General features: G+C 37.9%; 1 protein-coding gene across 2 annotated transcripts in view; it reads right to left on the bottom strand.

Annotated features, from left to right (window-relative positions):
- EMC2 (ER membrane protein complex subunit 2) overlaps window positions 1–22702 on the bottom strand; it is a 44996-nt gene extending 22294 nt beyond the window's left edge. The window contains exons 1-6 of one of the 2 annotated variants that reach the window (XM_067467331.1): window positions 22593–22664; window positions 15871–16029; window positions 8330–8443; window positions 5455–5519; window positions 2164–2249; window positions 721–778 (exon numbers count right to left, since the gene is read on the bottom strand). In XM_067467331.1, the coding sequence (XP_067323432.1) occupies window positions 721–778; window positions 2164–2249; window positions 5455–5519; window positions 8330–8441 (321 nt within the window). In that variant the 5' untranslated portion in view covers window positions 8442–8443; window positions 15871–16029; window positions 22593–22664. Of the gene's footprint in view, window positions 1–720; window positions 779–2163; window positions 2250–5454; window positions 5520–8329; window positions 8444–15870; window positions 16030–22592 lie in introns of both variants that reach the window. The other variant, XM_060775776.2, reaches the window with a different exon arrangement.
- Window positions 22703–24107: the final 1405 nt, after the last annotated feature.

The following is a 24107-nucleotide window of genomic DNA, read 5'->3' on the forward strand; positions in this document are numbered from 1 at the left end:
TGACATGCCACAAGAAATAAGGTAATGAATGAAAAGGACTTTATTCTAACATCTACTTTAATACATTACATTTTATTAATGTCTTTGGATCTGGTTTCTTTTCCAAACCATGTATGCCATTTTAAATGGTTTTAGACATTGCACTTTAGGGAAAAACACAAAAGTTTTGCAAGTATTTGTTTTGTGAATTTATTTTTAGTTGCCTTTCCCCTAAAGTGCATCACAAACTTCCAGAAGTGTATAGGTTTTGATGGAAAACTTAGTATCACTTTGTGTTTATATTAGTTTATTTAGTTAAGTTCAGAATTAAATGAAAAGCAAATAAAATTTTGTCATATCTTATCAGAGTTATAACTGTGCTATATAATCCCAGTTGCAGAATACTGATGTGAACTTCACTGAACTACTTGACTCTCATATACAATATAAATTTGAAACCAGACTATTGGAAAGTTCATTAAAATATATTGTTCTTTTGATTGGCCTTTTGGAAATGAGGACATTTTATTAACATTAATGTTATGTGCTCAATAAGGAACAGTTTAGACATTACAGCACAGACAAAACACAGTAAGATAAAGTCTTAAACAGCATAACGTTTGTGTGAGAGAGGTGGACAGACAGAGCAATGTCTGGGCAAACTGATTAAATTCATTATATTTGATGAATTTTAAGCCACAAATCTGGAAAACACTAAAGTTACTTTTCCATTCAACTTACAGTATTAGTTGAATCTTCTTGTAAAATCCGATCATACAGCTGGATGGCATCGTCATACCTGATGTAACACGTGAATAATAACAGGTGAATTCAGCAGAGTTTTGGAAAAGCCATATACGTTCCTCACAACCCAGCAAGAAATACAGATATAGATTTAATATAATGCCAAGTTTTTAAACTTTGTGTTTTCTCAAATACATCACAACTGTACCCTGGGTTGCTCCTGATGCAATAAATAAAGAAAGAAATATATGCTAAAGGAACATTCTAATTTTGACATAAATCTGCATCTGGTTCGTTAAACTACTTGGATTTGTATTCTGACACAACTGGGGCTGCTTTTGTGTGTGTAAATTTAAATCGTTGATCTTGGTTGTTTTAAAAACAAGACAACAAAAGAAGACAACAAACAAAATATTTTATTTTTAGTTTAAACCCTGTCAGCATTTTAAGTTGGATAATGAAGGGTGTGCGTACCAAGTTTGGTTTATTTCCATCAATTCATGTAGGAGCCTTTGAGGTACAAATATACACACATACACATTTTCACTTTTATAAATAAATCCTTGCATGGCTTTTTCTTCTATGACATCAACCTCTCATAAGTTTCCTTAATGATGATTCAGTCAAGAGTGAGATATAAATGCATCTCTTTAATAAATAAATCAGTAAGATTGAATCCTACCATTTCAAAAGTTTTCATATAACTATTCTAGTTAGAACTGGAATCCAGGTAAACAGCAAGAACAGGGGAAAGGGCTCAGTTTACCATAAAACACGCAATCAAAACATACACAATCAACTGATATTCTCTTCCACTCCGTCCATATATAACTTATACCTGCTCCAATATACATACATTACAAGGGTTTCGGTGGAAATATTTTTAAGTATTTCTCTCTCATCCTTATCCCTAGACACATTTCAATGTTGCAACTCCGAATTAGGCAATAGTTTTAATATATGGATGGTATCTTTATGAACACTGTAGTGACAGAGATTGCAATTTCATTTCTGAGATATGGGAAAAGTATTCAAATGATTTGTTCAACTATTATCTCTTAAAACATAAGCTTAATGTCTCTTTATGAAGAAAAAAAATCCAAGATTCCAAATTCCAGTTGTAAGATTTGCAACTCTTACTAAGACAGTAGATATTCAATGAACAAAGCTATGGATATCACAAAAATGCCTCTGAAAAAGTTGATCTGTGCTACTTACAACTTTTGATAACTGTACATATACTTCTATAAATACCTTAAGATAACATTTCTGTTTGCTATACTTATGCAGGCTAAATTCTGATTTTTTTTCTAAAAGTGATAATTATATATTATCAAGTAAACAAAAATCGCTCCCTTCTTGGAAATTTTGATTGTGAGTTACAGATACACAGATATAATAAATCTAGGCCTGGAAAAGATTTTTCAAACATTTAGTTACCTTTCCATGGCTTCAAATCTCATGCCAGTTAACCGCTTAACTCGGTGGCTCCCTGGGAATTGCCGTCTTAGTTCTTGAAGACAAAACTGTATTTTGAAGAACACCATATACAAAAAAGCAGGAAGTAAGGAACCTTTTTTCTCTCAAGTCAGAAACTAACATTCAAGTGTTGTTTATTTGAATATGGTAACGGAGAGTATCAACTAGCAGTGGCCTCTTTTAATACAAGCCAACACAGCATATCAAGACCTTCCCAGCAATGTTTGAGATACCAAGACACAGACAAAGCCCAGACCGCAAGATACAATATATATATATATATATATATATATATATATATATTAGACACACACACACACACACACACACACACACACCAAACTAATTTAAAATGTATAGATAAAACTATTCTGGATGTTTCAAGTGCATACTACAATTTGCAAGGAATTCAAAACAAAAACAGACTAAATAAATGATAGCGTCACCTACAGAATATATACATAAGACATGTGACTAGCAAATCCTATTCTTATCAATGGGTTTACAATAAGTGGGTCTAAATCACAATTTGATCCAAAGTCCTTAATAAATTAGAGGTTTTGTTTTATAAGCATTTGTGTGGGATTACGTCTAAATGTAAGTAAAAGGGCTTCAGAGAAAACACGTCTAGTATAAAACTATACCCTACCATCTAGATTGTGAGTTTTGATTATGGTAACACACATGCTTATGGGATAAGTCAGTAACAGATATTAAAGTCAACTGCAGGCATTTCCTAAACTGAAAAAATAACCCTCTTCTGAGCTGCTACTAGAAATTTGATCCCAGATGTAATTAGGAAAAAAAATGAATGAAGGAATCTGCAAAAACACTATGTTTGGAAGAAATCAAGACAGATGATGGCTTGAGCAAAAAGTTATATATGTAAAATAAAATATAAAAGAAGAGAAATGGAAAAGGAGAATAGGAAAGAAGACAATTATATCTGGAAGTTCTGTATTTCAAAGAAATCATGGAAGAAGAAAAACTGAGTTAGAACAGGATATCTAAGTTACTATAAATATTTGAATAGTGAAAGTCTCAAAACAAGAGCCCCAAGGATGATTAAGAAGAATAGGCAGTTGAATGCAGTCTACTGACCGCTTTAATTTCTATTTTGTTTTCATGCTAGAAGGTAACATCAATTAGTCCACATTTATAGCTCTGCAGACTGTATACACAATTAATTTAAAGATTTTCATATGTGACAGCGTAACTCCTTCCCTACCCTCTATTTCTTGCCTTCTATTTTTTTATTCTAAGGTAAGTGGAGGAAATTGACAGTTTTTGAATAAAGAAACTGTTAATGGAAGTGTTGCTTTAAATGATCCAGTCTTCAATTTTAGACATGCAGGTACTACAGGTGGCAGGCCAAAACCAAGTGATCTCACTAAAATTATGCACCTTTTGTATTTACGCAGGTACATGAAAGAGTTGGGGTCAGAGAATAAAAAATAAGTCACATTAACAGATGTTACACGGCAGAAAAAAACAGCCTGAAGGGGCCAAAGGTTCAGCTGAACAGGCAAATGAAGGTCTAACACAACTCACTTTGAAAGTAGGGCACAACTGCTTTACAACACAGGGCATTCATTCATTGGATTTCTAAAGGCAGGATGATAGATCACAAACACAGATTTGGAATCTGGTATCTGCAGCTGTGGCAAAAAGCCAGTCAGAATTATGATTGTGTTGAACGTCCTTTCAATTAAGTATGTGGATCAATAAAAATCTAAAGTTTTCATTAAGATTGAAAACTCTTTTCCATATGGAGGCCAGTTTCACCACTTGAATCATGCTGAGATTCTTATAGGACACTTTGGGGGCAGAAGTTCAAGCTTAAAACTGTTGTGGCAATTATTAGTGTTTAAAAGGGGGCTTAAAAGTATAAATTTGATGATGTAGGGCTCTTCTATACATTGGCATCACATTGTTCAGCCATAGTAAAATCAAAATATTTTCATTGATGTATTATAAAATTACAATATTTATCAGCAGAAGCAGCAGAATATTGATGTGTATTGTAAATTTTTAATCTCTAAACATTCTTATGGGCCCTGCAATATAAAAGAAAATGAGAGAGCTATTTTGTGGGTTGCTCCTTTTGATTAAAAAGAAAAAGAATGTCCATAATACAAGAAAGATTTCTGTTAGCAGCTATGCACCAAAACCCACATGCATGATAGTAACTAGATCCTCCATAAAAAAGCACCAGATTGACAAAAATATTTCCAACTATTTTGCAGGGTTTATATCACAATTTCTTTACAATATGGAGGTAACACATTATTTTGGCATTCAGCTGGTATATAAGAATCTGAAAGTATTTTTACAACTCTTGAAAGACCTGCAGGGCTTACAAGCAAAGGCATAGTATAGAGACTCTTTTCCTTTTAAGAACATGTGAAGTGTATAAGCCTATTCAAATAATTTTTAAAACACAGTTATTTCTCCAAACCCATTACATGCATGCTTGTTCCTCTGGAGGACTAAAACTGATCCTCCATCTACATATAATAGGGCACATTTGTTGAGGTGGAGGAAACAGATACACATAATTGCCAATCTTATAAATAAAAAGGGAAAATGTATATTCCAGAATTAGCAAGGAAGAAAGCATAGTTTTCAGACAGCTACGTTTTAAAAACACTATATTTCCGAAATGGTGGACCATCACTGTGAAAACTGATAGATTTACTAGAATACACCACTATTTTATTTTCAAAAGGCTAGCTGGTGAACTGACAAATTTGAGTATAGCAGTGAGGAGATACATCTATCCTTCAAGAACAAGATGTTATTAAAGTTCAATAAATAATATGGGGAAAGGATGTAGGAAGCCAAGTTCCTTCTTCATATGTTATGTCAAAATAAGTACCTTCTGATGCCTGCAAAATGACTGATCACCATTAAACAATATATTGGGGGGGGGGGGTGCTTGGAAGGGTATGTTTGTTGGGACTATAAAATGCTGAAGTTGTAATTCTGGGTGAAAAAAGAAATTTCCCCTGCTATCTACTTATTATCCAGCCTAGCCTACTAATGCAAGGGTAGCTTCTCCAATTTTTATCAATTTCCCCCTCTGAATGCTGAATGCTGTCCAAGACATGTATTCCGTGCTATTTCAGAGAGATTGTTATCATAAGGCATTAATTTTTTTTGCAGAAAAGAGATATAATGAAAAGGAGATTATTAGAATGCAAAGAGTTCCAAAATATTTGGATTTCACAACAAGTCAGAAGGAACACTCACCATCGCCAAGTCATCCCGGCTGCAGTCCAATGCAGCAATCATCACCTGCTCATATATTATCCAAACTAAAAAACACAAAAAAAAACACCAGCAATTTAAAAAGCTGATTTTTTCAAAACAATTGCCAACACATACCCATCAAATACAATCAATTACATTTCTTTCTGCACTTCTGTTATAAGTAATCTCTTGTGAAATTTTGAACCCATCTTCACTTTAATATGTTTATAACTCAATATATTTTAAAATATTATGATGTATATGTACTTCCATTAATAAATATTAAAATGTTAAATCCAAACAAATAAATTAAATATGGCAACAATTCAGAATCACCATAATACAAAAAGTAGGCTGGTTCTAGAAATTTCAAAGTTTTCTTAAACAGATGTTCACAGGAAGTCAGAAAAACAGAAAACAACAGTTCTTTTCTGGATTGTCATATACCTCCTTATGAATCTCAGGCTCTCTAATTGATATAAACTCTTGCCAATACTGTGTTCTCAATTCATCATATATACCCTGTTTGCTGAAATCTAATGCTCACAATTTTTGGCTAAATTACCTTTCCTAAATTAGGGTGTGCAATAAATTTGTGCAATATGGTAATCTTAGTGCTAAGCCAAAGCCAATAGGAAAACTGCTTTTGGAGCACCTGGAGCTCCTATTTGAGGGACACCATCTCTACTTTAGTTGCGATGGTTCAATGCTATATAATCCTGAGATTTGTAGTTTGGTGAGGCATCCTTTGGCAGAGAAGGCATAAGGCCTTGTAAAAGTACAACTCCCATTATTTCATAACATTGAGTCAAGGCATTAAAAGTGGATTATTTTCACAGGAAGTTGGACTAGATGGGCCATGCGGTCTCTTCATGGCAAGGGGGTTGGACTACATGGTTCATGTGGTCTCTTCCAACTCTATGATTCTATATGACATAAATGTGCCCCAAGGTTTTCTTTTCCATTGTTAGAAGCTTTAGCGTTATTACACTTTTGTTTTTAAAGAAGGAATTCTAAACACGAAGCAACAATAATGGCCAAATGATAAAGAGTGCATTTTTGCTGCTGTGTATTACATTCAGCAGCAAATACTTTTTTTGTTTTCAGGGTTTTGTAAATTGAGGTGTACATTAAATTTGATGGCACATTAGACTTGAGTAAATACAGGTATTATTTCACTGACCAAATCTACTCCATCTACTTTCAGCATTTCTTGTTACATTGAGGGTGTTGAACAATCAAGGAGAAATGAACGAGGGAAAGCATGAATATGTATTTACACCTGTTCTGTGTAAATGCTGCAAGGATCTTGGGAGTTTACCAGATTATTCTACAACAGAAACTGAACTAATATCCGGTCCATCCTTTACTTACTATAAACATATAGATTGATAACCTTTGTTAACTTCTTGACTAAACTCCAGTTTACCTCTATGATTTGTCAAACACTACAGTCTTTAAGAATAAATATGGATGTGACAGCACAAAATGTGAAATAATTATGCTGACTTCTGGAGTATTAATAGACACCTCAAGTGCACACCATTGGGAGGGGAGATACCAACTGTGTTTATCCTCAAGAACTAAAGTTGTAAAGATAATGACATATTTAGAAACAAGAAGTTGTTACAAATCTGTTATAATTTACAACGTGAAGTTACAGTGGTGAACGTCACATTCAACATTAAGATCGTCCTTTTCCTCACTCTCTACTTACATTAGATTCAAGAGGAAGGAAGTATATGTAACTAAGTTTTGTCCAGCACTTCCAATGTTCACCTCCAAACTATGAAATAAGGAATTAGGAGGTGACTGTGAAGTATTCTTATATGTGTTTATTATCATTTTTTTCTTGGGGGGCGGGCGGTGGAAGAAATTCTAATGTTCATTATCAGATATATTAGTGACAACCCCTGGCAACATGCCAGAATGTTTGCCTTCTGGCTCAAGTTAAAACCAATGAACCCATTTCAGAAATATTGCCCTTTTCTTTTTGATTCACTTAAGTGTTTAGTGAGACCAAAACTTCCTAAAATTAAATAAAGAAGGGTACACCCGTCCTGATCTTGGAGGCCTTTGCCAGAAATAAACTCCTCATACTGTCTGAATTAAGTTAACTGAATTATAGAAAGGAAAAAAGAGAAAGTAGAATGAGCTCATTAAAAACAAATCACTGATACTTATTCCCTTCCTGCCTAAATAAGAACCCTACTCAACTTTATAAAGTTTTCTTGCCATAAAACACTCAGCTCCGTTATCCTGTGCACATATATAAAGAGGAATTGCATTATTGTGACTTTCTTTTAAACAATCCCCTTCTGGTATATGATACCATGTGCCAAGTTTCTGTCTAGGGAGAATTAGGACTGTGCACTTACAATCTTCCTGAATCATTCAGTCAGACTGTATGTAATGAAAATCCAGAAACGCCCTAGACTCTCATGCCCAAAAATATAATAAAAGCAACCCTTACAGAGATTCCATGTAGCTAAAGTTATGTTTAATTTCAGGACTAACTTTCCTTCTCCATTTCAAACTCTAGCTATTGCTCCACAGAGTGAAGACATCCAATGGCTGAAATCTGTCCAAGGGCGTTTGGCCAAGGGCTCTCAAAAGAATTCTCCTGAGTAGTGGCCAGGCTATATACATCCTATTAAGCATATATCCTTCTGGTCACACCCTTCAGCTGGAAAGCAGATCAGGACTGGAAAGTACTAGCAGATCCTGAGGTTACAAAAGTTATGGGCACACCATATATCAAAATGCATCAGAACAGTGAAGTAAAAAAATATAGAGGCCAACAAGAGAATAAAAAAAAAAAAAACCAGACGGACAGAATAAAGAATACAACAGACATAAAGGAAATTTGACCTACTGTCATCACCAAGCTTAGCTGCGTATTCGTTAATTAACTCTTCTCCAACTTCTACTATTTGCTCACTGTTCCGATAGTTCTCTTCCCTCCACTTTCTCATTTTATCTCGCATCTCTGAAATACAAAGCAAATAAAGAACGCCCACATAAAAAAACCAGAATAAACTGAGGTGTGTATTTCTCCCTGCTAAAAATGCTGTATAATATTTTAGTAATTCCAAGCCTGAAGCTTTAAAAACATGTTTGGTGCAATTTGTAGAAGCCATACTACGGTAAGTTTACTGAAGTTGTGCATTTGCTGGCAGTGATCAAAAATGTATTTCTTATATAATGTATCCTGTACCCTTGCATGTCCACCAAAATGTCGTGATACAAAATATTTCAGTTAGCACTGAAAATGTAAAATGCAGGGGAAATTATGTTTCATCATTTCATAAAGACACTATCTCTGTGTCTACGATTAGTTCATCATTTAAGGTGATAGTCAGATCGGTGGCAAATAGAAGCATGCCTAGACTGATTTCAGTCCATGTTTTCGCTGCACTAAAATTACTTGTTTATAACCACATCTACATTCATTTCTCTCATTATTCAAAACCACTTAAATAATTAAAACTAAAATCATGAGATTGACAACAGGGAAGTTCTATTGTAACAGAGAACATTGTTCTTACTTAGCTAGCATGTTGAATACTACTTTTCCACTTGCTACAGGGAATATTGAGAAACAAAAAAAAAAAATAAATCCAATCCTACCCAAGATAACTTCTATTTGGTTTTGTTGCTTTCCCTGCATGACTAGAGTGACTGATTCATAGCACTCCCAATTCTGAATAATAGGAAGTGCCAAACATACTGTTCAGTATGAAGGCTTGAGTGTAATGTTGTGCTAACAGAAATGAATGTCTAGTTTTAGAACAACCCAAAAGTTTTTCTCCAATGCAACCAGCTGCATACTAAAGATTGTATGTGCACACTACTTCTGAAATAGTGAACTCCTGTGCAACTCTGCTAATGGAGTTTTCCATTCTTCTAGCACAGTATATATCTATGTCAAAATCCTGAAAATGGAGCTTTATTGTATAGACAAGCTGAACCTCTAAGTTTCTAAGGTCTTTAATTACATTTATCATAATATTCAAGTGTGCCTATTGTTTCTTAAACTCTCTATGAAAGAGCTGGTTGCATTTTACTATCACTCTGGAAAGTCCTTCCTAAAGAAACATGGACTGAACTGAATTTGGAATCTTGAACAGTTTTATCTTAAAATGACTATATGCTTAATTTCTTCATTGTATCAGCTATAACAAGAAACAGAATATCTTTCATTTACCAACTGGATATGCTAAAGATTTTTTTTCCAATATGCCTTTAAACTACACATTATTCCATTGTCATTAGATTCCTTTTTTTAGTTACAACTATGCAATAGTAATAGCAATGTATGTGGATGTCATTCCCTCTATTATTTCCTCAACTAATATAAAATCATAAACCGACGTAGAAAGCATAAATTTAAGATATCCACAGCAATCAAAGTGACAGCATTTATGTCCACATTTTATAAAATTGGGAAGAATGATCATTTCACCAAAAACAGCATTCTAACATCAGTATTCTAACGTATTAACATCAAATTTATAAAAATGTCAAAACATTAAACATCTAAAATACAACAAAAATAACTTCCAAGAATGTGTGTACATGTATGCAAGTTACCTGTCAACATAAATTTACAGAAAAATTGCAAGTTCGCTTGTTTTTAAATATACTACTAACCAGGATATCCAATTAATAAGCAAGAGTTTTTAAAGATAAGAAGCCCTTTTAATTAAGGACAAAAATTTAAAAGCTATCCAATGGCGTTTTAAAATTCACCTTGTTCATTAAAATCATTATAACCCTTCATAAATGAAGAGGCTTTTTCAGACTAGAGTTTTAGGACCAAAAAGATAAACAACGGCAATAATCAAGGAGGGGGGGGGGACCTCAACATTCACTATATTTGTTCTAAAACTTCTCTATTCTATTTACTGAATACTTGCTACATACAAAGATTTAACTTAACATTTTAAAATGATATATTCACATTAAACATACACATCTTTAAATGTGTTGGTCTTTTGACATTTCAAAATGCCCCAGCTGTCAGTTTTAAATTTAATTTTTTTCCCTAACATTCCCACCCCACATATGCTTCCATCCACAAATAATGATCTCAAATCTCTTTGGGGAGAAAGAAACCACCCTGTTACTGTGCTGTATTTTATTTTGAAAGTCAACCAAAACCACCACAGGGTTACATTTCACGTGCCTGAGTAAAACTAAATGGCTCTTGACTTAAGACGACCTCTGGAAATTAAAAATTAGACAAAAAATGGGAATGAATATCAAACATATTACAGTGAGGCTGACAGCCCAAAGTCTAGACTGTAAGCATTCACAAATAATGAGAGTTCTCTACACTAATTTACTTTGGCTACTATGAGAGACTTGATGCCAGTGTAACTTTCAAATGTAATAATGATTCTGTATTGAAGTATAAGGTTTCTAATAATGGAAAACTGGGAGGAGACAGATATATTTTGCCACTCAATAGCTAAATATAAGAAATTGAACACAATAAACCACTATAAATTTAATCCTTGATTTTTTTTTAAAGAAGTCACCTACAGTTCAATAGGGATTACTATTATTTCAATCCAATAAAAATAATTATTTATGTTGGGTAACAGTATCAAAGCAGGCTGGATCTGAAGAAAATGAATAAAAATACTATAGTTCATTAAATGTCTCTTATCCGTTTAAAGCCACTGAATTGAACAATGGATTTTGCATAAGATAATCACTTCATTCTGCACCAAAATTCACCCCTTGTCCTGTATTTACATAGAATATCTACAATTCTCCTTCCATGATCATGTAGACAGCATTTTTAGCTTCCATAATTGAATCTGTAAAGAGCGGTCCTATTTCAAATGGTCAGGAGCCTACTATGCCTTGGCTGACAAGAAGAGAATGCAGACTACATGACAGTATCTTGCAAACAGATTGAACATTTCTTTTCAGATAATTTTAGATCCATTCTGACTTGGATGCAACAGCTGATACAGGTTCAACAGATCAATCTCTGGTCCCACTTGATAGGTGATAATGGGTTATTTTCTATTTGTACATCTAAATGACAAAAGATAGTTCTTGGAGAGTTCTTGGAGAACGGGAGAAGTTCCAGCAGATTGGAGGAGGGCCAATGTGGTCCCAATCTTCAAGAAGGGAAAAAAGGATGACCCAAACAACTACTGTCCAGTCAGCCTCACGTCGATACCGGGCAAGATTCTGGAAAAGATTGTTAAGGAAGCGGTCTGCAAACACTTAGAAACAAATGCAGTCATCGCTAATAGTCAACATGGATTTATCAAAAACAAGTCATGCCAGACTAATCTGATCTCTTTCTTCGATGGAGCTACAAGCTGGGTAGATGCAGGGAATGCCATGGATGTGGCGTACCTGGATTTCAGTAAGGCCTTCGACAAGGTCCCCCATGACCTTCTGGCAAGGAAACTAGTCCAATGTGGGCTAGGCAAAACTACGGTGAGGTGGATCTGTAATTGGTTAAGTGGACGAACACAGAGAGTGCTCACTAATGCTTCCTCTTCATCTTGGAAAGAAGTGACGAGCGGAGTGCCGCAGGGTTCCGTCCTGGGCCCGGTCCTGTTCAACATCTTTATTAATGACTTAGATGAAGGGCTAGAAGGCATGATCATCAAGTTTGCAGACGACACCAAATTGGGAGGGATAGCCAATAGTCCAGAGGACAGGAGCAGAATTCAAAACGATCTTGACAGATTAGAGAGATGGGCCAAAACTAACAAAATGAAGTTCAACAGGGACAAATGCAAGATACTCCACTTTGGCAGAAAAAATGAAATGCAAAGATACAGAATGGGTGACGCCTGGCTCGAGAGCAGTACGTGTGAAAAAGATCTTGCAGTCCTCGTGGACAACAAGTTAAACATGAGCCAACAATGTGATGTGGCGGCAAAAAAAGCCAATGGGATTTTGGCCTGCATCAATAGGAGCATAGTGTCTAGTTCTAAGGAAGTAATGCTACCCCTCTATTCTGCTTTGGTTAGACCACATCTGGAATATTGTGTCCAATTCTGGGCACCACAATTCAAGAGAGATATTGACAAGCTGGAATGTGTCCAGAGGAGGGCGACTAAAATGATCAAGGGTCTGGAGAACAAGCCCTATGAGGAGCGGCTTAGGGAACTGGGCATGTTTAGCCTGAAGAAGAGAAGGCTGAGAGGAGATATGATAGCCATGTATAAATATGTGAGAGGAAGCCACAGGGAGGAGGGAGCAAGCTTGTTTTCTGCTTCCTTGGAGACTAGGACGTGGAACAATGGCTTCAAACTACAAGAGAGGAGATTCCATCTGAACATGAGGAAGAACTTCCTGACTGTGAGAGCCATTCAGCAGTGGAACTCTCTGCCCCGGAGTGTGGTGGAGGCTCCTTCTTTGGAAGCTTTTAAGCAGAGGCTGGATGGCCATTTGTCAGGGGTGATTTGAATGCAATATTCCTGCTTCTTGGCAGGAGGTTGGACTGGATGGCCCATGAGGTCTCTTCCAACTCTTTGATTCTATGATTCTATGATTCTATAAGTCATGCCATATTAGGCTCTCATTCCCTTGGTTCATAAAAAGGACCAGAGGAAGATTGCTACATCCATTGCCAACAAGGGCAGTGGTTACTATGCTAAATTATATGCAAACTATTTAAAATGTAAACTAGGTTCTCATTTGCAAGCCATACACATGTCTCAATAACTCAAGAGTGCTTAAACACTTAAATAATCATGCTTTGGGTTGTGACAAGTTATGACTTTGTACCATCAATGATACAACTGCAAACACAATTACCTGAAAGTAACCCTATTTCACTTAATTGGAGCGTAAATGCACTTAACAAGTGCGTGGGTGTAAAGTCTTAAAAGAAAGTAAAACATCTAACCTAAAATCAAAGTGAACAACAAAGTTATAAGTTCCACAGTATTCAATAGGGCATCTTCCAAACTGTGTGGAGAAAAAAGGGGTTAATATCCAAAAATATGTTTGCAACCTCTTTTTCTCTTTCTGGACTCTAAGCTATCGACATGCTCTTCATGGGTGCTTTTCCTCATTATATAACCCCTCAGAGGAAGGCCACTGTAGAAAGGAGGCGAGAAAGGTGTGTATGCACGAGAGAAGATGAAAGGAAGGAGAGCTGGGTTGCTGTGCAGAGAGGTGAGGCTCCTGGCAGGAAGGTGTGGGGATGAAAGAATCCCTTTTTAAAATGTCATTTGGGTATGCGGCTGGCATACCCAAATGGGAAAAGTAATACCCAGATAATTTTTTTCCTCTTAGACTAACACCTATTAAGATGGCTACTCATTCCACCAATTCTTTCTCTTCTGACTCCTAGTAACACTTCCAATAGTATAAGGTCACATTTTCCTAATATGTCAGGTTTTACTTGCCAACAGGCTATTACTGCATATACTTGAAAATAAGCCTAATCTCTGCTTATACTCAGGTGAGGGTCCTAGCGGAAATGCATGGGGCTGAAAGAAGGGCTTCTTTCAGTCCCACGCCTTCCTGCCAGGACCCTCACCTCTCTGAACAGCAACCCAGCTCTCTCTCCTTTCCTCCACTCTCACACAGTACGCACCTTCCTCTCCTCCTCTCTTGGTGCAGGACACACCTTCCTCTCCTCCTCTCTCGCTGCCAGTCTTTCCCACTCTTCCTTATTCATATAAACACAGCATTTTCTCCAAAATGTATAGTTAAAATAAACGATGGTGATTACTGGAAGAATGCACGAGCACATTTACATTGAAGAAGGTTAGAATAATGATTTAATCAAAGTTGGACAGTCTTATCTGAAATTACAGGTTTATGTAAAGATTCAAAAACATTTAACCCACTGATGCCTTGATTAATGTAATTTTATTGGTACCGATTTTTATTTTGAAATTTACCAGTAGATGCATTTCCCACCCTAGGCTTATACTTGAGTCAATACATTTTCCCAGTTTTTGTGGTAAAATTTGGTGCCATGGCTTATATTCAGGTCAGCTTATATTCGAGTATATATGGTATATGGTAAGTATTCAAGAACTATATTCATCACTGAGCATTTAATATAGAATATGTTGTTCTATATCTCAAGACTGTGCAGACTGCAGAATGCTGTCCAAGTCTAAATGTACTGAAACGGAGATTTTCTTCCTTCTCAAAGAGTTCTTCCCCCTAGAAAATACTTACAGGCATAACATTTGTGGATGGGAAGGTTGCCAACTGCATAACCAAATGTCATTTAAAAAAAATGTTTCTAGTTTTTCATTTCGTTTCAAGCCACCTTTGGTCTCTATTGGGAGACAGGTAGTATATAACTGAAACAAACAAATTAGATTTATAGGTAGTTTATGGGAATATCTGTTTTAAGAAGTCAACAAGATCATATTTATTGTGATTATTTATTTATTGCTTTCCCTGCTGATGACATCTCATCCCACACTTCTTAAATGGCACTCTGGTGTAACTATAAATCAAGAGCTCCATTTCCATATACTCCTTCACAAATTTCTTTGTAGATATGTGTGATCTGTTGCCTTACAGGGATATTATGGTGTCAAAGTAGGGAAGAATACCCATGTATACAACTCAGAGCACACTGGAGGCAGATGGATATAATAAATTATTAAGAAATGAGCCAATACTTATATTCTCTTTCCAAGTGTTACTTAGGGAGAGGAAGAGAAGAGCACTTCATCCTTCCCAGCTTTACCACAATCACAGTGTCATGAAAATTTAAGGAAAGCTTCGGCTTTAAATTGTATTTTATTTGGTTTTACTCTATGTCTCTCTGAGTCTCTTTTATAGAGAGAGAAAGTGGGATATAAGTAAACATAATTAATAATAATAATAATAATATTAATAACAACAATAAAGCAGTGCCTTTATTCCAGTGTCATATTCCTCCAAAAATACTGCTGCACCATTTTCTCTTTTCACTATTCATATTACAAGAATAGAGTAAGGAATGACATCTATATCTATTCCCTCAACTTCTCAGATGAAGAAATACTACTTCTTCCTTCCTCTACCTGCAGTTTATTGGTCTAACTTTCTCTCCTCTCCTTTGCAGTCACTGCACTATCTAAGACTACCAATTCTCCCCTTCCCCATGTATTTGGAGAACCTCATGTCATCATACTTGGCCAGACAAAAATCTACAATCTTTATAAAGGCACTGATTTTTGCTTTACATTCAGAGCATTTTAACTGTTGTCTTGATAAGTTGTACAAACCTGTAACGTAGGCCCACTATTAATAACTTTATTAATGCAGAGGCTAGAAAATGTTAGCTACTGAGTACAGGCACTCCCCAAGTTACGAACAACTATTTTTCACCTATTTGAAGGAATAATCTATTTGTCCACAAGAACATTATACGGGCAGAAAAAAAAACTTTAGGGATGCTTACAGCTTTTAACATACTTTATTCATAAGGTGTGCTTCCAGTAGCTGTTCTGAACAAGGCAAACTGGTTTTACAGCTATGAAGGCCCCCTTCTAAAGAAATATTGTAGCTCCCTAGGGCCTGGAAAAACTGATGTGGAAAAGAGGACCTCACTTGCTCAGTCCACTATACTGCCTCCTATAAAGATGAAAAAACAGCCATGTGGAAACAATTTCCACTCTGCTCAGGTATCATAGTAATTGGTGCACTGTTTACATAGAGGGAGCTGGCAGCTGTCTTATGCAAAGAGCTAACTGTCAGCCTTCTGCACTTCCTATGTGGTGGTATGGTTTTGTACTATAACTACAGGCAGCAGACATAGAGCATGAAGGTTTTGTGATATTAATTCCACAACATGCAGAAACTATAAATTATACTTAAAATATTGTCAGACCACAGTTAATATATGGCAATAAATTCTACTTTACATTATTGCTTTAAGATAGTATAGGATGTGTTGATTTATAAGGCATACAACTTGGCCTTTCTCTATATACAGACTGATTGTATGTACAGAGACTAATACATATCAGGTCACACGGGCATACAAAAAGGAAAATCTAGGTGATGAACTTTGCATTTAAGGTCAAAAATTAATTAGATTACAAAAACAGAAATCATGCTCATCCACATACAATATGTTAGTAGGCTTTTAGCCCAAAACCAGCCTGTTGAACCCTAATTCACAAAGCCAAAAGTAACCCACTATCTCAGGCCCCTTCCACACTGCTCCTATATCCCAGGATCTGATCCCAGAATATTTGGCAATGCAGACTCATATAATCCAGTTTAAAGCAGATAATCTTGAGATCGGATGCTGGGATATATGGCAGTGTAGAAGGGGCCTACGAAAAACTTTTTTGTGCAGTCCCAGGTCTGGCCAAAGAGAGATAAAGAATCTCATGTTATAAAGTTACCTTTATCCATTATCTGAAGAATATTCTTATCCATTACAAATAATTAGAGACACTGTGATTTTGATGTAGATTTTAAGAAACAATTGCCATACAGTCTAGTTAGAATTCTGCATATATGGAGCACACACCATTCTTTTAAAAAACCTGGGAAACTGTTTATTTTAAATCACGGATGCAAGAAGAGTTTGTCTTACTTCCAATTTAATATATTAAAGACTTAATATTCAGCACAATTCAATTATTTTTCTATGCACACCCATCCTTCTATATCTGAGGTTTTGATTTTGAATGATTTTATTATGTATGTTTGATTAAAATGTTCTCTCTAGGAATATCTAGGTCCCCCAATGTGATTCTATAGTTATGTTAGAATTTTTTTTCTCCAGTCATGTTAGGTTTGTAAAGGGAACATCTTATCTGGGAATCCCTACATCCTCCAATGAGATTCTATGTTCAGCTTCCAATGGAAGTTTACCATAAAGTTGTGGTGGAACACAAAGATATTCCTAGAGAGCCTCTCTCTCAGGAAAAAAAACCCACTGTGATTTATTTGTAGGCAAGCCCCCACCCTAGCAGCCCTTAAGATCGATCTAAAAACTTGGCTCTTCCGATGTGCCTTTGGAGAGTGACTATATAACCCATTTCTGTCTGTTCCATCTACAGTGTCATCCTCATGATGCACCTTCCCACATCCTTAATGAAGGCCTACCCCACTGTTCCTCCTTCTTGGGCTCCTCCCTCACAAATACACTTTTTCTACTCCTATCTCATCCAGGATTTTATCATTTTATCTTGTGCATTTAGCCCACCCACTATGTTCAACTTTTATTATGTTATTTTGCACTGCTTATTTTATCTTGTTACTTTATGTATTTAGTTGTGATGTAATTTTTTGAATTTTATTTTGCTGTATTGTATTTTCAGGCTTGGCCTCATGTGAGCCGCCCTGAGTCCCCTTTGGGGAGATAGTGGCAAGGTGTAAATAAAGATTATTATTATTATTATTATTATTATTATTATTATTCGTCTTCATGGGGATCCTGTGTCTCTAAACTGAACAAATGTGAAAGGTTGACTGTAGGTATTCAATTAACAAACAACCAGTTTATCAGAGATTTCATATTCACTCAGATTTGAAAATTACAAGTATTATTTTAAAGATTGGTTATTTAGGCAAAACAAATATGATATAGCATCCTGTGGTTTGATTATGGTAGTTCTTGCTTGGAACTGGATGGTTGCTAATAGCAGAGCTATGGAAGTCTCAGGGTATTCTGCTAATGGAGTCTATGCATCAGAAGTTCAAGTTACAAAGTACTCCCATCCCCCAACCCCCCCCCCCCCCCAAAAGTAGAATGACAGTGGTGGGAGGGACCTTGAAAACTAGCTACAATAGTCCAATTTTCTGTGACAGTTTTAAAATAAAATAATAAAAAGGTAAAAACTGAAATTAGGCGAAAGCCTGCACAACACTCAAATGGAAATTATGCAATGTGTCACACCAGATTTATAGCTTCATTGTTGCAATAATGCTATGTCTCAATGTGAGCTCTGTAATGTGCAAGGCATGAAACATGTGCAGTGTCATATTGGTATTTCCTCATAAATTAGTTAATGAAACACTTTATGGATTAGGTTTTGTGATTTGGGAATGTACCTTTCTTACAAGATTCTTAGCCTCACAAGATTGAGTTTTTTTCTCCAAAGTATAGTAATAAGAATTGCTTACTTATACAAAGTAAGAGTAATAGTTCAGAAATCCTTATACATTGCCAATATATACGAGGGGTATTTTTTAAGTAAGATCCGTTTTGTTGTAGACACTAGTAGTTCGCGAGTATACCGCAACGAGCGCATGCGTCATGTACCGGCATGCCTCGGGAACAACTGTGCTCAGTTTCCGCTCTGTAGCTAACCTGTACAGTTCTGTTCTGTGCTTTAAAAATGTTTAAGACTATCAACTCACCCTCCGCATGTGAGGTTCGCTCAGTGATACAGTTTTTGTCAGCAGGAACCTGCCTGCTGCAGAAATTCATCGACAGATTTGTGAAGTGTACGGTGATACTGTTATGAGTGAAAGGAAGTGCCTAAGTGGGTACGACAATTCAAAGATGGCCGTGACAACGTCCATGATGAAGACCGCTCCGGTCACCCTTCTTTGATTACAGACTATTTGATTTGATCGCACACTCAAATCTTTCGTTTTTGTGGTCCTCTGTTAGGAGTTTCGGGACCCAACGGGAGCATAGTTTCCTAAACTTTAGGTGTTCAGAAACAATGTTGTAAAGCACTGATCTAGACACGTAAGGAAATTCGTTTGAGAGACCTGTTATTGGAAAGCGCCTGTTCTCACGAATCCTCGCTTCAACTGAAGCCACCAAATCAAAGAAGGGTGACCGGAACGGTCCTCATCATGGACGTTGTCACGGAAGTAGCAGCTAACAGTGAAAGGCCCAAGGCAGTGGCATCTCTGGCCTACCCCCTGTTCGGTTATCAGCCAATGCCTTAAATCAAAAAGTAGTTTTCTAAGATTTAGAGATACTCGCAGGAACACCTCAGCAAGCGAGAGTTCAAAAGTGGCAGGCTAAAACCCAGAACCTCAATCAGTGGCTGACACCAGGTGAGAAACTCCCTCCTGGGCACACAGAAGACTGGGCGACTTGGAAGGCGCTGAACAGACTGCAGTCTGGTACCACGAGATGCAGAGCCAGTCTTAAGAAATGGGGCTACAAAGTGGAGTTCATGACATGTCAGTGTGGAGAAGAGCAAATCACAGACAACCTATTGCAATGCAGTCTGAGCCTTGCCACTTGCACAATGGAGGACCATCTTGCGGCAACACCAGAGGCACTCCAAGTGTCCAGCTACTGATCAAAGGACTTTTAGTATAATGCCAAGTTTTAAAACTTCATTTGTGTTTCTAAATACATTACAACTGTAACTTCAGTTCGCTTCTGACACGATAAATAAATCCTGAATACCAAAATCCAAAATACTCCAATACTGTCTATATAGATGGCTGAGAGAGTGACACCGTTGCTTTCTGATGTATCAATATATTATTATTATTATTAATAATAATAATAATAATAATAATAATAATCTGCCTTTCTTCCCATGGGGACACAAGGCGGCTAACATCTATCCACATTACACAGTTTTAAAAAAGCAAGACAAAGGTTAAAAACCAATTAAATAACAGGGTGGTAAAAAACAGAATTAAAATACAGCAAATACAGCAAATTATGTGGTGCTGGAGGAAAGTTCTGAGAGCGCCTTGGACAGCGAGAAGATCCAACCAGTCCATACTTCAAGAAATAAAGCCCAACTGTTCATTGGAGGGAAGAATAGTAGAAGCCAAGATGAAGTACTTTGGCCACATCATGAGAAGAATGAAAGCTTAGAGAAGACAATGATGCTGGGGAAAATGGAAGGAAAAAGGAAGAGGGGCCGACCAAGGGCCAGATGGATGGATGGCAACCTTGAAGTGACTGGATTGACCTTGAAGGAGCTGGGGGTGGTGACGACCGACAGGGAGCTCTAGCGTGGGCTGGTCCATGAGGTCACAAAGAGTCGGAAACAACTGAACGAATGAACAACAACAAATAAAGCAAATTAAAATGGCCTTTAAAACACATCTGTCCAATACTACCCACCTTCACAAAATTATTATAATTACAGTGAAAGGTGTACATCACATGTACATTAAATCAGCCTTGTTGACATTTCTGGCCACATAATTAATTTTAAATATTGCAAATAATCTTTTGTGTGGTTTTATAAATTGCTTTTATAAACAATTTTATTATGTTAATATAATGTAATGGTTAGTTCAGGTTCTTAATTAATTTTAGATTGTATGTTTATAACTTGGTTTTAGATGTTGCGATTTGGTTGGTTTGTTTATTGTATTTGTATCTATTATTTTTCAAGGCATTGAATGTTTGCCTGTTGTCTGTTGGAATCTGCCCTCAGCCCCCTTGGGCTATTACTATTATTATTATTACATGATTCATAAATGAATTTCGAGTTTAGACTGAGATCACATCTTCAAAGTATCTCAAACGATAGGAAATCCATCCATTTCGGATAAGTAATGATCCACCTGTAAAGGCTTTGAGGCTTTTTATGGAAGAGGGGAATGCCGTGGATGTAGCGTACCTGGATTTCAGTAAGGCCTTCGACAAGGTCCCCCATGACCTTCTGGCAAGGAAACTAGTCCAATGTGGGCTAGGCAAAACTACGGTGAGGTGGATCTGTAATTGGTTAAATGGACGAACCCAGAGGGTGCTCAACCAATGCTTCCTCTTCATCCTGGAAAGAAGTGACGAGCGGAGTGCCGCAGGGTTCCGTCCTGGGCCTGGTCCTGTTCAACATCTTTATTAATGACTTAGACGAAGGGCTAGAAGGCATGATCATCAAGTTTGCAGATGACACCAAATTGGGAGGGATAGCCAATAGTCCAGAGGACAGGAGCAGAATTCAAAACGACAGATTCAAAACGACAGATTAGAGAGATGGGCCAAAACTAACAAAATGAAGTTCAACAGGGACAAATGCAAGATACTCCACTTTGGCAGAAAAAATGAAATGCAAAGATACAGAATGGGGGACAATGCCTGGCTCGAGAGCAGTACGTGTGAAAAAGATCTTGGAGTCCTCGTGGACAACAAGTTAAACATGAGCCAACAATGTGATGTGGCGGCAAAAAAAGCCAATGGGATTTTGGCCTGCATCAATAGGAACATAGTGTCTAGATCCAGGGAAGTAATGCTACCCCTCTATTCTGCTTTGGTTAGACCACATCTGGAATATTGTGTCCAATTCTGGGCACCACAATTCAAGAGAGATATTGACAAGCTGGAATGTGTCCAGAGTAGGGCGACTAAAATTATCAAGGGTCTGGAGAACAAGCCCTATGAGGAGCGGCTTAGGGAACTGGGCATGTTTAGCCTGAAGAAGAGAAGGCTGAGAGGAGATATGATAGCCATGTATAAATATGTGAGAGGAAGCCACAGGGAGGAGGGAGCAAGTTTGTTTTCTGCTTCCTTGGAGACTAGGACGCAATGGAACAATGGCTTCAAACTACAAGAGAGGAGATTCCATCTGAACATGAGGAAGAACTTCCTGACTGTGAGAGCCATTCAGCAGTGGAACTCTCTGCCCCGGAGTGTGGTGGAGGCTCCTTCTTTGGAAGCTTTTAAGCAGAGCCTGGATGACCATCTGTCAGGGGTGATTTGAATGCAATATTCCTGCTTCTTGGCAGGGGGTTGGACTGGATGGCCCATGAGGTCTCTTCCAACTCTTTGATTCTATTATTCTAGGGGTTTACAAATGCGAACTTAGCGTAACTGAGGTCTGAGAATATCATTTAGGAAACGCACGTTGCGCCATTCTACACTAAGTGGGAGATTAATGCGAACTTTGCGTAGCTGACTTTTGAGAATACAATTTAGGAAGCGCACCTTCGCCATTCTACACTGTGGGAGATTAATGCGAACTTTGCGTAGCTGAGGTCTGAGAATACCACTTAGGAAGCGCACCTTGCGCCATTCTACACTAAGTGGGAGAGTAATACGAATTTTGCGTAGCTGAGTTCTGAGAATGCCACTTAGGAAGCGCACCTTGCGCAATTCGGCCCTGAAGGGAAACAGCCGAGGCACCGACGAGGGCAATGTCTCCCTCAGACTGAGCGGCTGCCTCCCGCACAGAAAACCTCATAATGACGCCGCCTCCCCGTTTCCCCGCCGCCTCCCCCGCTCCTTTCCGGGACCAGCGCTTTACCTTCCCAAGTCACATCGTACATCTCCGAGACCTTCGCCATTTTGACCGGCTCCCCTTCCGCCGCTTTGGCGGCCAGGTCACGTGACTTCAAGAGACCCGCCTCCTTCTCTCCCCGTCCATCATGTTTCGGTACCTTGACAGACAACCTAGAGTCCAATCTAATTGGTTGAGCCGGCCGAGGGCGGGGCGAAAGAGGCGGGACTTCTCGCTGGAGTGATTGGTCCTACAGAGGTATTACTATTGGCTTTCGCTGCCATGGCAACGTCATGTGGACTGCTTGGGGAAGGCCTGTTCGCATTCTCAGCCAGAAAGGCCTTGGGCCTCACTAAACTACAAACTCCAACCTCCTGTAGTGTTGTCATGGCAGTTAAAGTGGATTAATTGCGTTATAACTGTGTTCTGACACAGCTTTGTGCTAAGAATTGATGTATATACTTACTTAGGCGATCCCTCGTTGGACGAATAAGATGGTCTTCCTTGATTACTATTTTTGTGGGTTTGTAGGTGGCTGTGGAGACCTATTCTTGACCAGCATCTTCTCCCACAGTGAAGGCATTGGCTTCCAGGTGGAAGGCGGTCCCGGTCGGGGTTGGCTTGACGCACCTTTCTCCTGGCACGTTTCTCTCTTTCACCCTCCATTCGTGCCTCCTCAAATTCTGCAGCACTGCTGGTCACAGCTGACCTCCAGCTGGAGCTCTCAAGAGCCAGGGCTTCCCAGTTCTCAGTGTCTATGCCAGAGTTTTTAAGGTTGGCTTTGAGGCCATCTTTCAATCTCTTTTCCTGTCCACCAACATTCCATTTTCCATTCTTAAGTTCGGAGTAGAGCAACTGCTTTGGGAGACGGTGGTCGGGCATCCGTACAACGTGGTCGGTCCAGCGGAGTTTATGGTGGAGGACCATCACTTCAATGCTGGTGGTCTTTGCTTCTTCCAGCACGCTGACATTTGTCCGCTTGTCTTCCCAAGAGATTTGCAGGATTTTCCGGAGGCAGCCCTGATGGAATTGTTCCAGGAGTTGCATGTGACGTCTGTAGACAGTCCACGTTTCGCAGGCATAGAGCAGGGTTGGGAGGACAATAGCTTTATAGACAAGCATGTATATAGAGCAGGAATGAGCAAACTAGGGCCCTCCAGGTGTTTTGGACTTCAACTCCCACAATTCCTAACAGCCTGATATAGAAGGTGCCTCATAAAACGTCATCCCTCCATATCCATGGATTCAACTATCCACAGCTTGGATTAAAAAAAAAACACCAAAAGCAAACCTTCACATTGCCTGTGATGTACAAGTGCATGGATTTCAATATCCTGGAACCAAACTTTTGCAGATGCCAATATCAATTTATAATATACTAGCTGTCCCCTGCCATGCGTTGCTGTGGCCCAGTCTGGTGATCTGGAAAATCAAGTAATGAGAAAGTGTTGGTTTCTAATATATGTCATTCCTTTATGCTTGTGAGTAAACAGTATTTCTTGTTTCTTTGTCAGTGTTGATGTGGAGATTGTCTGGTTTGCC

This window comes from Anolis sagrei, chromosome 4, assembly GCF_037176765.1.
Source record: "Anolis sagrei isolate rAnoSag1 chromosome 4, rAnoSag1.mat, whole genome shotgun sequence".
Lineage (NCBI taxonomy): Eukaryota > Metazoa > Chordata > Lepidosauria > Squamata > Dactyloidae > Anolis > Anolis sagrei.